The 14707-nt window shown below is 40.0% G+C and overlaps 1 protein-coding gene across 1 annotated transcript in view; it reads right to left on the bottom strand.

Moving 5' to 3' along the window:
- Nucleotides 1-14707, bottom strand: part of sptlc3 (serine palmitoyltransferase, long chain base subunit 3) — a 136056-nt gene that overhangs the window by 3903 nt on the left and 117446 nt on the right. The window contains exon 10 of the mRNA XM_028820904.2: nt 11157-11292. Within this exon, the coding sequence (XP_028676737.1) occupies nt 11157-11292 (136 nt within the window). The remainder of the gene's footprint in view (nt 1-11156; nt 11293-14707) is intronic.

Raw genomic sequence — 14707 nt, 5'->3', positions numbered from 1 at the left:
AGTAAATGATGGACTGTTGATCTAGCCCTTAAATCTAAATGCAGAATCATTGATTTAAACTGAATTCAGTCCGTAATACTTACGATGTCAAACACGACACACTCACTCAAGAATGTTACTCTCAACACGTCCATTCTAAGGAGTTCACTGTGTGAACTAGTAAAACACATTGCATTTTTCATTCCAACAGATGGCACACACAAAAGGCACTATAACTTAAGAAAGGAAATTTTAGATAGGACAAATAATAGGAAATATCAATGTTTATAGAGAAAGTGCTAATCCTGTAGGAACAAATTGACTGGTACACAGAGGGACATGATGATTGTCTGAATTTTGGTGACTCAAACTCATGTCTTGGAAGACCAGTTTGCTTTCTTTATAGTTGTTAATTGAATTTCTTATTTATTTACATGGTTGATGTATTCCTGCTCATTCCACTACATTAATGTGGGAAGATCACAAGTTGTTTAATGGACTTGAATGAGATTAGTACTCTCTCGTTTTTTTAATTTTTTTATTTCCTCTATTTTTTCTATTCAAATTTTCCTTTATTAAGCTACAGTGTCAGTTTGTCTGTTCCTATAATTATGCAGAAACTGACGGATCTTTTGTTTTCGATAACAATGCTGGGTACAAGTTGGATTTTCGACATTTTCTTTAGGTTCCTGTGCTGGTATTTAGCAAGTGTCTCAGAATTGGAAAACGGTCTTAAATGGCTCCAAAATCGTAAAGTGATGCAAATTGGTGCTACTCTTCAAAGAAGGAGTAAAATCATTTTATCAATTATTCTAACTTAAGAAACTACTCCTCCTGAGCTGTTTGAATTTGATATGAGCTGCCAGAAGTTGGCGCACAGGCCGAGATCAGAATGCACATCCTGGGAAAGGCAGGAGGCTTTGGAAAAGCCGAACAACAAGCAACTTGTAAAATGATATCGATTTGACAAAAGATGGAATAAAATTCATAACAGATCTTCTACATCACGTGATATCACTCCCATGAACTGTCAGGCAAAATGAAAATGTTGGTAAGGTTATATCTTTTTTTGGCCACGGGGAAAATGTAGCTTTGGAATAGTGATGATTTGGGCAACTCACAACCAGCGATTTCTCGAATTCTGATATCAAACTTTGAACACCCTTATAAGAAGTGAAGTATTACACAGATTACTACGTTACCAAAGCACTCCACATGTAAAATAATTTTAAAGCAAGCTGCATTTATGCAGAGCACTAGTTTTCCTGGAGTTGTTGGTGTGGTTGTTGGCACACCCTTAAAGATCAGTGCCCCAAGTGTGGATAAGCACACAAATGTGAATCACAAGCGACATCACAGTATCAACACACAGGTGGTCTTGGAGGCAAACTGCATTGTAGTAGTCAGCATATTACCCTGAGGATAGGCAGGCCGGATGGGTGATTGACAGCAAAAAGCCACACAGATCTGCTGAGATTTACATTTCACAAACACGCAGAATATTCGAAATCCACTTTACATGCCCTGAAAGATTCAAGAAGGCAGGCACTGACTCCTGGGGCACTGGATAAATAGAGCCTCACAGAAGATAAGGGGAGAATCATGGAGAGGAACATGGCACCGCAATCTGGAAAATAATTGGGAACACTGGAAGAGTGAACACAACCTCAGAAACAGAGCAAGAATTGCCATGGCTAATCGGAGTATAACTGGCACTTTACCAGGTGTTTCCCATGGCTGTAACAGTGGGAAGCTGATTCTTTTGAAAGTACGACTGTGAATCATTCATTGGTAAGTAAACGTGCCTGTTATCAGGCTTTACTCTCATTCGATGTGTGTGTGTGTGTGGGTCTCGGTCTTTCCGTCTCACTACTTATTACAGTATAATTCTTGATGTTGGCAACAATTATATGCAGCTTAGTGCAGTATTCTATCTTATTTCCTCCTTGTTCTTCTTCTCCTGATTATTACTATTACAGTGGAACCTCAGTTTGCGAGTATAATTCGTTCCGGAAACGTGCTCGCAGTCCAAAGCACTTGTATGTCAAAGTGAATTTTCCCATAAGAAATAATGGAAACTCAGATGATTCATTCCACCCAAACCCAAAACTATTCATATACAAATGTTTAATACAAAATATAAAGCAAAAATACATAAAACAAATTAACCTGCACTTTAACTTTGAAAAGAATCATGGCTAGTGTGAGTGAGTTTCTAAACTGTTGTGGGATTCCACCCAACGGGACGACACGCGGAAGAGCGTCCCAAAGCAATCGGAGTCTCCCAGCGCTGTAGCAGTTCGCTGTAAAAGCGGCGATGCGGACATGCTATAAGTGCCTGCCGTCGATGGGTGATACAAGGAACAAGGAACATTATAAATGCGCAGGGCCCAGTATTACTTGGCCACGACCCTGCCTGACTACTGTGTCTGTGTATAGGACAGTGGCAGATCCTGCTACAATAAATAACTGCGCTGTTGCTATTTCAAGCTGAATAAAGCTAAAGTACTGAGACTTTGGTTTGGTGCGCATGACAGGGACTCGCACATCACAGCACGCACACACACACACACACAGAGTCACAATGCTGTAGTAAACAGTATACGCTCGTACGGATGTTGACTATATGAGTGAGGCACGCCGACTCAGACGGAGAATAGGAGACGATTGCCCACAATCCCACAGCGAGAGAGAGAGAGAGAGCAGAACCATCAGCTCAGTTGTGATCACATGACGCTCAGCACACAAAGAGTATACATACTACTCGTACTGCAAGACCTCGCTCGTTTGTCAAGTCAAAATTTATTAAAAATTTTAGCTCGTCTTGCAAAACACTCGTAAACCAAGTTACTCTCAAACCGAGGTTCCCCTGTATTTTTATTGTGCTGGGGCCTTAAGGTTAGTATCAGAAAACTATAATATGTCATCTTTACTTCCAAGAAACGTGATGTCCCACTCCTCACTAGAAGTGGGTGGAGGACACTTCATAAATACTTGTCATGTTCTCTTCTGGGGTAGGACAATTTTTTACCCATGACAAACTTTTAGTTAAATTCTGAAAAGTAACTCTGAGATGCTTGATGAATACGGGCACTTATCTCAAGCTCTTGACTGTTTTAATGACTTCTCTTCCGTTGCTACCATAACACTCACAGAAGTCTCTGTACAAGATCACAAAGGCTCTTTTCTGCATTTCTTTTTGGTGCATCTTTTTTTTGTAGCATGGTATCCAGAACTGCACACACATAGAGCTTTTAAGTATAACCTTCCTTGATTTATATTCAACATTTTTTACAACCTACCCTAACATTTTATTTCACTGCCTCTGCACATTTCTGGGATTCTTTTTCATTGCCTGTTCCCTGTAGGTCGGCCTAATTTGTTTTGCATTTGCTCTTTTCGACATTAAACTCCATTTAGGCTTCTAGGGGTTGTCCAGGCCCTTAAAAAAGTGTTTGTTGCTAGCCGTAGTATTCATTGTTCTTCAAATTTTGATGCCATCTGTAATTTTATCTCAAGTTATGTTGTTACAATAAACTAAATAAGGTAACATTCCAAGAAAGTAATACTTTAGTACTAAATACATTGATAGGAGTAGATGCTCTATTTGTCCCCAAAGGGAAATTTAAACTTTACAGAAGCTTGAGAGACAGAGAGAGAAAGAGGTAAAAAAAATATGTTTACATAATACTAGGGGGCACTGCCCCCTGCTTGCTTCGCTTGCCAACCCCCGTGCAGGCACTACGCGCTAGCTACTTCGAGGCTCTGACGCTCGCGTATGGGGAAGCGGATGTACAATTTAAAGAGATTGTTATTTTCATGGGAATTGTTACATATGGGCAATAGATCTAATTAACCATAGTAAAAAATAGTAAAACATAATAAATTGAAAGAATATTGTGTTTCATGTTGCGTTAGAGGTATTTGTTGTGTTATATGTTTTCATTCTATTGGCTTTGAAATTAACACGCAAATACTTTTTAAACTTCCACTTTTACTGTAAAACTTCAGTAAAAACAATATTTGGAATTAACTTTTCTTCAATATCGCATTGAATTTTGATTCCGTGTTTGTACTTACATCGTGACAATGCAACGTATAACTGCCTGTGAGTGAATATCGTTGCTTTCTTTCTAATAAATAAACTGACTTTTTTGAATGTTTGTCCCTGTGATTTGTTAATTGTCATAGCAAAAGCTGTTCTAATGGGAAACTGTAAATGTTTTAATACGAATGGCATATCAAGATCTCCTTTGGTGTCTAATGTTACCCGTTGAAGATGTACTACATTACCTTTCTTGTCGCATGTTAGAATTGTTTGACCAATTTTGAATACAACTAATCTTGTCCTATTGCATAGCCCATCACTCAGACATAATTTACACAATAACATTACGACACATCCTTCTTTCAACAGCACTTTGGCCAGTGGAAGACCAGGTGGTGTTAATGGTTGTAGATATTCTACGCAATATTGTAAGTTGATGTTTTCATCTTCTGCACCATCACCACCAACTCTTTCAGCATAGTCTATTGATGCGCATTTAACCAATTTGTTGTGTAACAATCATCGATTTTTGGGTTAATTTGTTTGAGTTCATCGTTTCTCAGTGCTAGGATTGCCCATGCACTCATTTCTTCTGTTGGTAACCCTTTGGGATGAAATTCTTCAATAAGATTTGGACATATTAAGTCTTCTTTTATTGGGAACTTAAAGTGAGGAAAATGTAAAAATTTATAAGAAATGAGAGCGCAGGAACTGTGTCTGACAAAAGCATTCACACAAATGAGAGGTGAAAGGACCAAATTGAAAAAATCTCTTGGTAATAGTCTCGTCTCAAGATTTTCTTTTATAATAGAGAGATAACAAAGAACAAATCCCCAAACACAGATAAGACCTTCTTGCTTGGATAGTGGAAAGCTGCTGCAGTCCATAACAGACGTGAAGGTGGCAGTAAGATGGTCAAACCTGTCCAAAGGTACATTTGAAGGCATTTATGTCTGAATGCAGAAGGTCCAGATGGTTGTGTCCACAATGGGAACAGGCTGTTAGAAGTTTGTTCAGCGTGACACCATTAGAGTGCTGATATCAGTGTGAATCACTTCAGTTGCCAATTTTAGAAATAAACATCAAAAGGATGATGCAACCCCCTCGTGGGCAGTGACATGGACGCATTCAGTCAGCATGTCATAGTCTGGATCACACATACCAGCTTTAATTGTAATGTGCTTGTGTCTTATACTTCTCATTCAAGTAAGTCTCCAGATACTCTCCTGCTTTTTCCACTCTGTCTGAGCATTCGTCTTCTCCTTTGTCTTTTCCAACTTCAATATGGGGTCGGTCAACCTTCTCCATTGAACTCAGTCCTGCAGCCCTTTTCCTTCAGATCTTCTTTTACTTTATCCATCCATCCACCTCTGCTTTGCCTCCCTCCCTTTCTCTTCCCACTTGTACATTCATTTCCATCACTTTTTTTACCTACATATTCATGGTCTCTCCTCATAATAATGAAAAAAAAGAATACTAATAGTACATTTTATTTAATAGGCTCCTTTCTTAGCACTTAGGGTCACCTTACAATGAAATCAAGCAAGGATCTATATGAAATCAAATAGCAATAAGGGTATAAAAGTAGTAACAAACATCAAAGGTAACTGGCTGTAACTGTGATAAACTCATAGTTGTTATGCCAGTTTGAAACGAAATGTTTTGAACGCAGGTTTTAATTGTGTTATTAAGTCTAGCTGACGGATATGAGAAGTCCAGAGTTGAGGGGCACTATGAGAGAATGCTTGAGCTCCCATAGAACAGAGTTTGATGTGTGGTACAGAAAGTAGAGCTGCAGATGAGGACCCGAGGGAGCGAGAGGGAGTGTAAGTTTGTTGGAGATCAGTAAGAGAGGAGAAAGATTGTGGAGAGCTTGAAATGTCAAGAGCAGTATTTTGTATATTCAGTAGTAAACAGGCAGCCAGTGAAGTTAGGAGGGAATAGGTGAAATGTGTTCAGTGGATTTAGAACTGCAGGTTATTATCCTGGCAGAAGAATTTTGTATAAGTTTTTTAGGGTTGCCAAACAGTATTGCAGTAATCTATACGTGAAGTGACTAAGGCATTAACCAATACTTCAGTACTGTGTTGTGTAAGAACAATACGAAGTCTAGAGATATTTTGGAGATGCTAGAAGGCAGTCTGAGAAACATCATTTAAATGGGAAGAAAAAGAGTGGGTACTGTCTAGAATAACACCCAGGTCTAAACCTGGCAAGAAATGTTTGTGATTGTGTTGTTAATTAAAATGGAAGAATGATTAACCTTAGTGAGTGTAGATTTAGAACCAATGAGGAGCACCTCAGTTTTATTGCCATTTAATTGAAGAAATCTGGGAGTCATCCATGACTTTATGTCTTGGAGACATGCCATAAGAGTATTTGGAAGGAAAATAGCAGTGTATTTAGTGAATAAAAAAGCTGTGTGTCATCAGCATAACAATGAAATCTAATACCATGGTTTTGAAAGATATAACCTATTGGGAAGATGTAGATGAGAAAAAGAAGTGGCCCTAAAACAGAGCCCTGCAGAACTCCCTGAATTACGGCTGTATTCTATGACTTAAAACACTCATCATACGTTCATTTCACTTCAGCCTACTTTCCTGTACTTTCTTATACTGTATACGGTATCTCTCCCACTTTTGTTGTACCTTTGATTGTCTCATTTCTTATTCTGTCCTTTTTTGTAACTCTATACATTCATCTCAACATTCTTATTTCTGCCACGTCTAACTTCATCTCTGCCCATGTCTCCACTCTATACTTCATAGCTGGTCTTGCCATTGTCTGATCATATCAGATGAAAAGTTGTCCAGAATTAAATAGCATCTAGAGGTTGGCCAGTTTTTAATTCTTTCCACAATACATTTTTATCCTTGTTCTGGATCTTCACTTTACCGGCCTTGGACGAGATGCTCCTCCAATACGAGGTGAGATAGTTTCTTTGGTAATAGTAATCACAGTGCTACCGACTGACTATGGGAATATTCAATATATTCCAGTTTACATTCCTCAGAGTCTCTTACATACTCAGATGCTGTAGATGAAAGGTACCATTTGATCCACTATGCTCAACCTCAGCTCTCAAGTTTACAGCTTGTCCAAAAAGACAGCTGAGACAAGCAATAGTTTGGGTCTGCGATGACAGCAGCATATCTTCAATTCAATTTAAAAATCCATTTAAAATTTAAAGTAACCAGAAACAACCTGGAGGCCAAATGTTAACATTACTAATTAATAACATTCATTATAAAATAAAGCTAATCAAAAAAAGAGAGAAAAGGTAGAGCTACTGGAAAAAGGCTGCTATACGACAAGTTTTCATTTCTCCTTGGGAACAAATAAAGTCAGTCAGTCAGTCAGTCAGTCAGTCAGTCAGTCATATAGTATCTTTCATATCCATCTAGCACCTTATGGAATGTTACTGATTGCATTGACAGCCACTGGAAGTATAACAAAATGAAGGCTAAGCCCCACAGTGGGTGGCGGGTGGTGTGCTGCTGCCCTAGGGAGGCTCTCTTGTGAGAGCTGCATTAGCGTGAGTGCAAATCTGCAATCTGTTATTTACGTTTCACCCCATGCAGGGTGGAAGAGATGACATCTGTCTAAAGTACACCACCAAAAAAATGCTTCTGAGTATGACGTCTCTTGAGCCAAACAATGTGCTGTCTGTGTCTTCAGCATCTTGCTCAATACTGGCGAAGAAAAGAAGAAAGAGCCCAGCATTTGGCATTCCAGTGTAATTCCTGGCAATATGGATTGGGGGGGGGGGGGGGTTAACTGGTACAGAAACATGCAACAGCTGGATCTGCCAGGTCTCCACGGCATGCTGGCAGAAAACACATGGATCTAATTTGGGGTCTACTGGCCCCGCACTTGCTTAAAAACACTTCTGGAAAGTTTCAGGCACTGGGCGAGGAATTGTGAACAAAAAATGCAAACTGCTCAAACACTCCTTGATCTGTACTTTTAACCGTCCCTTCTTAAGAGACATGTTTGAGACATCAATGGGCCAGCATGTCATATGCAAGCAGATAGGGTGCTTTCTAATGTTTATCTCTCCTTCTTTATTTCATATATGACAGCTTTCAGACTTTGATTGAGAGGCAACAGCTGTACTCAGAACATGATTCTCTGTACATCCATCCATTTTTGAACCCACAGAAGAGTTACAAGACACCGAGACTGCACAAACAGCAGGGGGTCCAAGTTAGGAATCAGCCGTGGATTGGTTGCTAGTCCAACCTTGAAGAACAGTGCATTGCTGTAGTAGTGAACACATTTTCAAATTAACTTAACTTTTTGGATACCAAAGCACATTTGTTGTCACAAAGCTCGCTATAATGTACCTATTAAAAAGTAAACCAGTGTTTTATAAAGCATCCTTGATGGTTAGTGCTGTGACACAGCAGGGTTAGAAGCAAACATCTCTTTAACTTTAAACACACTTATCCGGATCAGGACCTTGGGGTGCTCGTACATATCCCTGCACCTCTGGGTGAAAAGTGAATTCCAAACCTGGAGTAGGCACCAGGCCTTCGCAGGCGTCTCTAATGGATACACCTTCAGTCCTCCTTCTGGACCAAGTCGGAGTAACCAGCTAGCCTAATGCATAAAGAGCCAGTTTGAGATGGAGGGAGGGAAACCGGCAGGCAGTTTGGCATAGTGGTTAGGACTTTGGACTACAAACCCTGAGGTCATGGAGTCAAATCTCACTACTGACACTGTGTGACCATGAGCAAGTCACTTCACCTGCCTGTCCTCAACTGGAAAAAACAAAAGAACTGTAGCCAATTGTATATCAAATGTGAGGTGCCATGGATTAAGGTGTCAGTCAAGTAACAATAATAGTGGTGGAGGGCAAAGCCACTGCACCAAAGCAATGTTATACATATATATGGCAAGAATTATCACAAAGCTCCTTATAATGTACTTCAATATGCTACACAGTCTCAGCACCTTTCATTGTAAATATTGGATTCCACATGAAAAGACAGTTAACAGACCACAATCAGCTGTTTCTATATGAAATAGAGAAAAGACGTGTAAAGTGATAAACAGATAGACTGGGAATGGCCAGTCCTGACACTCACATGTCCATTGTAGGCACTTTTAGCAGTGGGTAGTGGTTAGCATGGACACTCTGACCGGTCTGGAGCCCCATACATACAAGCTGAGATGCACTGTGTGTTCAGACACCTTTTCTTCATGGCCAACATCAAGTGTTTTAGCGATTTGTGCTACAGTAGCTCTTCTCTGGGATCAGAACAGACAGATTAACCTTCACTCCCCATGCACATTGATGAGCCTTAGGCACCCATGACCTTGTTGCCAGTTCACCAGTTGTCCTTCCTCGGATCACTTTTTGGTAGGTACTAGCCACCACATACCAGGAACACCCCACAAGACCTGCCATTTTGGAGATGCTCTAACCTGGTCATCTAGACATCACAATTTGGCCCTTGTCAGAGTCACTCAGATCCTTATGCTTTCCCATTTTCCAACACATCACCTTCAAGAGCTGACTGTTCACTTGCTCTAATATATCCCACCCAACAACAGGTGCCATTGTAATGAGATAATCAATGGGATTCACTTCACCTGTTAGTGGTTTTAATGTTGTGGTTGATCAGCACCATATCATAGACAATTAGATTAGGACTTTATAAAGGAGATAACAGCGTACACCAGGGCACAGTGACACAATTTTAGTGCTACTGTTCTACAGCTCCAATCCATTATTGTTCTTTCTTTGTGAAGTGTTAGTAAGTGAAGTAATAGATAAATAGGTATGAAAGTCCCTATATGATAGACACAAATATGGAAGACATTAATAGTTTACAGATAGAGAGACATGAAATGCTCTTTAAAATTGATATGCAAAGCAGCACATAACAGATAAACATGAAAGTCACTATATGATAGATAAAAGGCACTATATTACACGTAGATAAACAGATATGGAAGGCATTACATTTCATAGACAGATAGACATGAAAAGCTCCTGATAACTGATATGAAAAGCATATAATAGATAAATAAGAACTTTATAAAATTCATAACTGCATACACCAATTCCATAAAGAGGGCACAGTGATGCAGAGGTTAGTTCTACCGTCCTACAGCATAATTCCATTAATGCTGTTTGTTTGAGAAGTGTTAGTAAATGAACTAATAGACAGGCATATATAGATGTGGAAACCAGTATATGATAGATTACCAAAGAGACAGACATTAATATTTTATCGATTAAGTGACATGAAACTCACTATATGACAGATAAAAGGCACTATATTACAGATAGGTAAACAGATATGGAAAGCATTACATATCATAGACAGATGGACATGAAAGGCTCTGTGCAATTGATTTGAAAAGCATAAGACAGATAGAAAAGGACTTTATAAAATAGGTAGCTCTACAGACGAATTCCACGAAGAAGGCGCAGTGCCGCGGTGGTTAGCGCTCTTGTCTTACAGCTCAATTCCATCATTGCCCTTTCTTTGTGAAGTGTGCCTATTCTGCTCATGACTATGTAAGTTGTTACCTGTCACATCTCACAGATGTGCATATGATGCTGTTTTTCCTCTCTAAACTGGCTTGCTGAGTCGGGGTACATGTGTGCCCTGTGACATACTGATTATTGTATCCAAGGCTGCTTTCTGATTTCATATGCTGCCAATATTAGGCTCTGAAATGGAAACAGCAGTTTAAAAAATGGATGGCTGGACTAACTACTAAAGCTAAACCTCGATACTCTGAGTGTTGTATGCTGAAGGAATGATCCTGAGCCTTAGGGGCTTCTGACATCTAAGCAGCTGTGTATAATTTTTTGTTTTCTCTCTTCATAAGCCGAAACTAATGGATCAGGAGTAATCTAGGAGAGCCTTTACGGGTGGAAGTCTCCTCTCCAGATGTTCAGATTTAACTGAGGGAACTGTTAACATCTGTAACGAGCTCAACAGGTACAAAAGTGCAGAGTGGCTTTGAGAGAAAACTTCTAAGAAAAAGAACCCGGTGTAGTGGAAAACATCAGTATGGGGCATGTGAGAGGAGGAGGAGGCACAAGCACACAATCAACTGAACATGCTCCAGATGTTTCTGCTTCAAATTCACATGTAGCACATACCCTACTTTGCCCGGCATGAAAAGCAGCAACGGGACCACAGGGGATTCCTCGTGCCCGTATATGATGAAGCCCATTTCATTCAGCCTCTGACGGAAGTATCTTGTGTTTTCTGCTAATCGTCTTACTCTTTGGATACCTGTGAGAAAAAGATACAGAGAGAGAGAGAGAACAAACAAATAAATAAAAAAGAATAACAAAACAATAAGCTCAAGCCCACAAAATCCTGCATCAGTCAAAGTGCAGCGGCCAACCTTGGATAGAATGCCAGTCAATTTCAGGGCCCACTCAGATGCACATGGGGCTAATTAGGAATTCCTGATTAAACTGGAGGAAAACCTAGAGAATGGGAAAACTCCAGACTCAGGATTCAAACTTTGGATGATTGATCAGTGAAGCGACAGTGCTAATCACTGTGCCAACCCAAATAAATAAATAAAATAAATTGTTTTGATTTGCACACTGATTAGCACATGCAAGTAAATATTTTACTATATTGTGTACATGTGACATTAACGTCCCAGTAAACGTATAAACTTACATACAGTCTGCATTAAAGAGCACCTCTGTTTACGTTTTTTTTAACTTGTGACATTCCCTTCTATGCCACTAGGGGGCTGATGGAGCCTTATCTTAATACAGTAATCCCTCCTCCATCGTGGGGGTTGCGTTCCAGAGCCACCCGCGAAATAAGAAAATCCGCGAAGTAGAAACCATATGTTTATATGGTTATTTTTATATTGTCATGCTTGGGTCACAGATTTGCGCAGAAACACAGGAGGTTGTAGAGAGATGGGAACGTTATTCAAACACTGCAAACAAACATTTGTCTCTTTTTCAAAAGTTTAAACTGTGCTCCATGACAAGACAGAGATGACAGTTCTGTCTCACAATTAAAAGAATGCAAACATATCTTCCTCTTCAAAGGAGTGCGCGTCAGGAGCACAGACTGTCAGAAAGAGAGGAAAGCAAACAAATCAATAGGGCTGTTTGGCTTTTAAGTATGTGAAGCACCGCTGGTACAAAGCTGTTGAAGGCGGCAGCTCACACCCCCTCCGTCAGGAGCAGGGAGAGAGAGAGACAGAGAAAAACAAACAGTCCAAAATCAATATGTGCCCTTCAAGCTTTTAAGTATGCGAAGCACCGTGCAGCATGTCGCTTCACGAAGCAGCTGCACAGAAGGTAGCAACGTGAAGATAATCTTTCAGCATTTTTAGACGAGCGTCCGTATCGATTTCATTAGGCAGATGGAGGAAAACCTGCTGAAATTCATCGAAGGATGTTAGCATAACTGAATGAAACGTTTATGAATGGGTAGAAAGGTTTAAAGCGTGCAGAGCAAGCGTGACTGACATAGCTCAATCTAGTCGACCATTAGCTCTGTGCACACAAGCCCACATCGAGATGGCGAATGCCTTCTTCATCAGAGAAGACCGACAGATCTTGTTGTCTGCAGTTGCTGCACATTTGGATATCAGCTCTTGAACTATTCATGCCATAGTGCATGATGGCTTGGGGTACCGTAATGTTTGCACAAGATGGGTACCCAGACAGCTTACTGATCTTCACAAAGCGACATCCTTTGGTGAATTTCAGCAGTTTTTCACTCTCAAAGAATCACAACAGTGCATTGTTCAACAATGGTGCAACCCTGCAGTGCAGCATCCATGTTCATTTGACTTTGACTTTAACTAGACTAACAGCAGAGTGCTCTGCTGTGCATATTTGAATTACACATAAGCCATTGCAAACGTGTTGTATTGCGTCAGCTTCTGTCCCTGGAGGTTACCCCATAATTTTCAAACTGTCTTTATTTTTTGATAGTAGTAAGGGGGCTAAAAGAATCATAACAAAGCATAGCAAAGTGCATGTGGAATATGGCAAAGTGAAAGGAAGATCATTTAAGGGGGTTTAGGGAATGTGTCTACAGCATTGAAGACAATTTAAAAGTTCTACTACAATATTTACAATACAATACAATTTATTTTTGTATAGCCCAAAATCACACAAGAAGTGCCGCAATGGGCTTTAACAGGCCCTGCCTCTTGACAGCCCCCCAGCCTTGAAAAACTCCCAAAAAAACCCTTGTAGGGAAAAAAAATTGGAGAAACCTTGGGAAAGGCAGTTCAAACTGAGACCCCTTTCCAGGTAGGTTGGGCGTGCAGTGGGTGTCAAGAAGAAGGAGGTCAATACAAGTATTTACCTTGCTGTCAGGTAAAAGGTCAAGTGCTCCCTCTCTTGATTGCTTTTTACTTTCTTTTCTTTAACATCATCTCTGTATAAAATGCAACCAGCAGTTTTATTTCCCTTTTTGATTTAAAGTATATGGGATAGAGCAAAACTTTGAAGCAGTCAGACCATTTCTGGTGTTTCAGTTATGTTCAGAGCGTTGGATGTCATCAGTTATATTGGTAACATGAATTTGATACAAAAAAGTGACATGCATGAAATATCTCCAAACCCTAGTAGATTAAAATCAAAATAGGAGTGAACGCTAGAAAATACTATAAAGCCAAACATAAAGGTGCAAAGACATTGGGGAGGAAAGAAACTTCAGTGGCAATAGAAATGTTTTATGTTAAAACAGCGTTCCTTCGTCTCAATAATTTACATTACTTGCTTTCCAATGCAAATTAAGAAGTTTAGGACATGAGCACATATCTCTACTTATTCCACGTGTCTATGGTTCTCAGTGTGAAGAAAAACTTTGTAACGTTTGTGTGGACATTTATCCTTAACAAGTGTCCATCTGTGTCCTCGTGTTCTAACTGTTAAAGTCACAGTCTCAAGCCACTGGACTAATTCTCTTCATAATTTTGAACACTTCAGTCACGTCTCCTCCCAATCTCAAACTCAATAACTCAAACCGTGTAGCTCTGGAATCATCCCAGTTGCTCTTCTCTGGACTTTTTCTAGCACTGTGATGTCTTGTTTGTAAACCAAACCTGCACACATTTGTCCATATGAGGTCCAACCAGTGTGTTATAAAGCCTGAATGGACCCTCCTTGGACTCATACTCTACACAGCAGGGCACTATATATCCTGACATTCCGTTAGCCTACTTAATGGCCTGTCTTGGAACATTACAAAAATCTAGACATGAAGAGGCCATTCAGCCCAACAAAGCTTGCCAGTCCTATCCACTATTTTCCACTAAAACAACATCAGGTCAAGCTCTGAAGGTCCCTAAAGTCCTACAGTCTACCACACTACTTGATCACTTATTCCATATGTCTATGGTGAAAAGAAACATTTCTGAATAGCAATACAACTCTGTACCATGACACTGGTCGTCCAGATTGTCTTTTGTGGGCAGTCTGCATGTTTTCATTGGTAATACCAATGCATTAATTGCAAGGGTACGGATGTAACTTTCTGCCTAGCTGTTTGTTGGGTGGCTCCATCTCCCTGCAAAAATCAAATGGACAAAATGTGTGTGTGTATGTTGAATAAAAAAATATCTTGTCAGAAATAACATCCCAGTTCTAACTTGTCACGGGGACTAGTCCTCCTGCAGGATGGCAGTCAACTGCAGGGCACAAACTCAAGCGTG

Source organism: Erpetoichthys calabaricus, chromosome 15 (assembly GCF_900747795.2).
Source record: "Erpetoichthys calabaricus chromosome 15, fErpCal1.3, whole genome shotgun sequence".
Classification (NCBI taxonomy): domain Eukaryota; kingdom Metazoa; phylum Chordata; class Cladistia; order Polypteriformes; family Polypteridae; genus Erpetoichthys; species Erpetoichthys calabaricus.
This window is presented reverse-complemented; position numbering and strand designations above follow the sequence as displayed.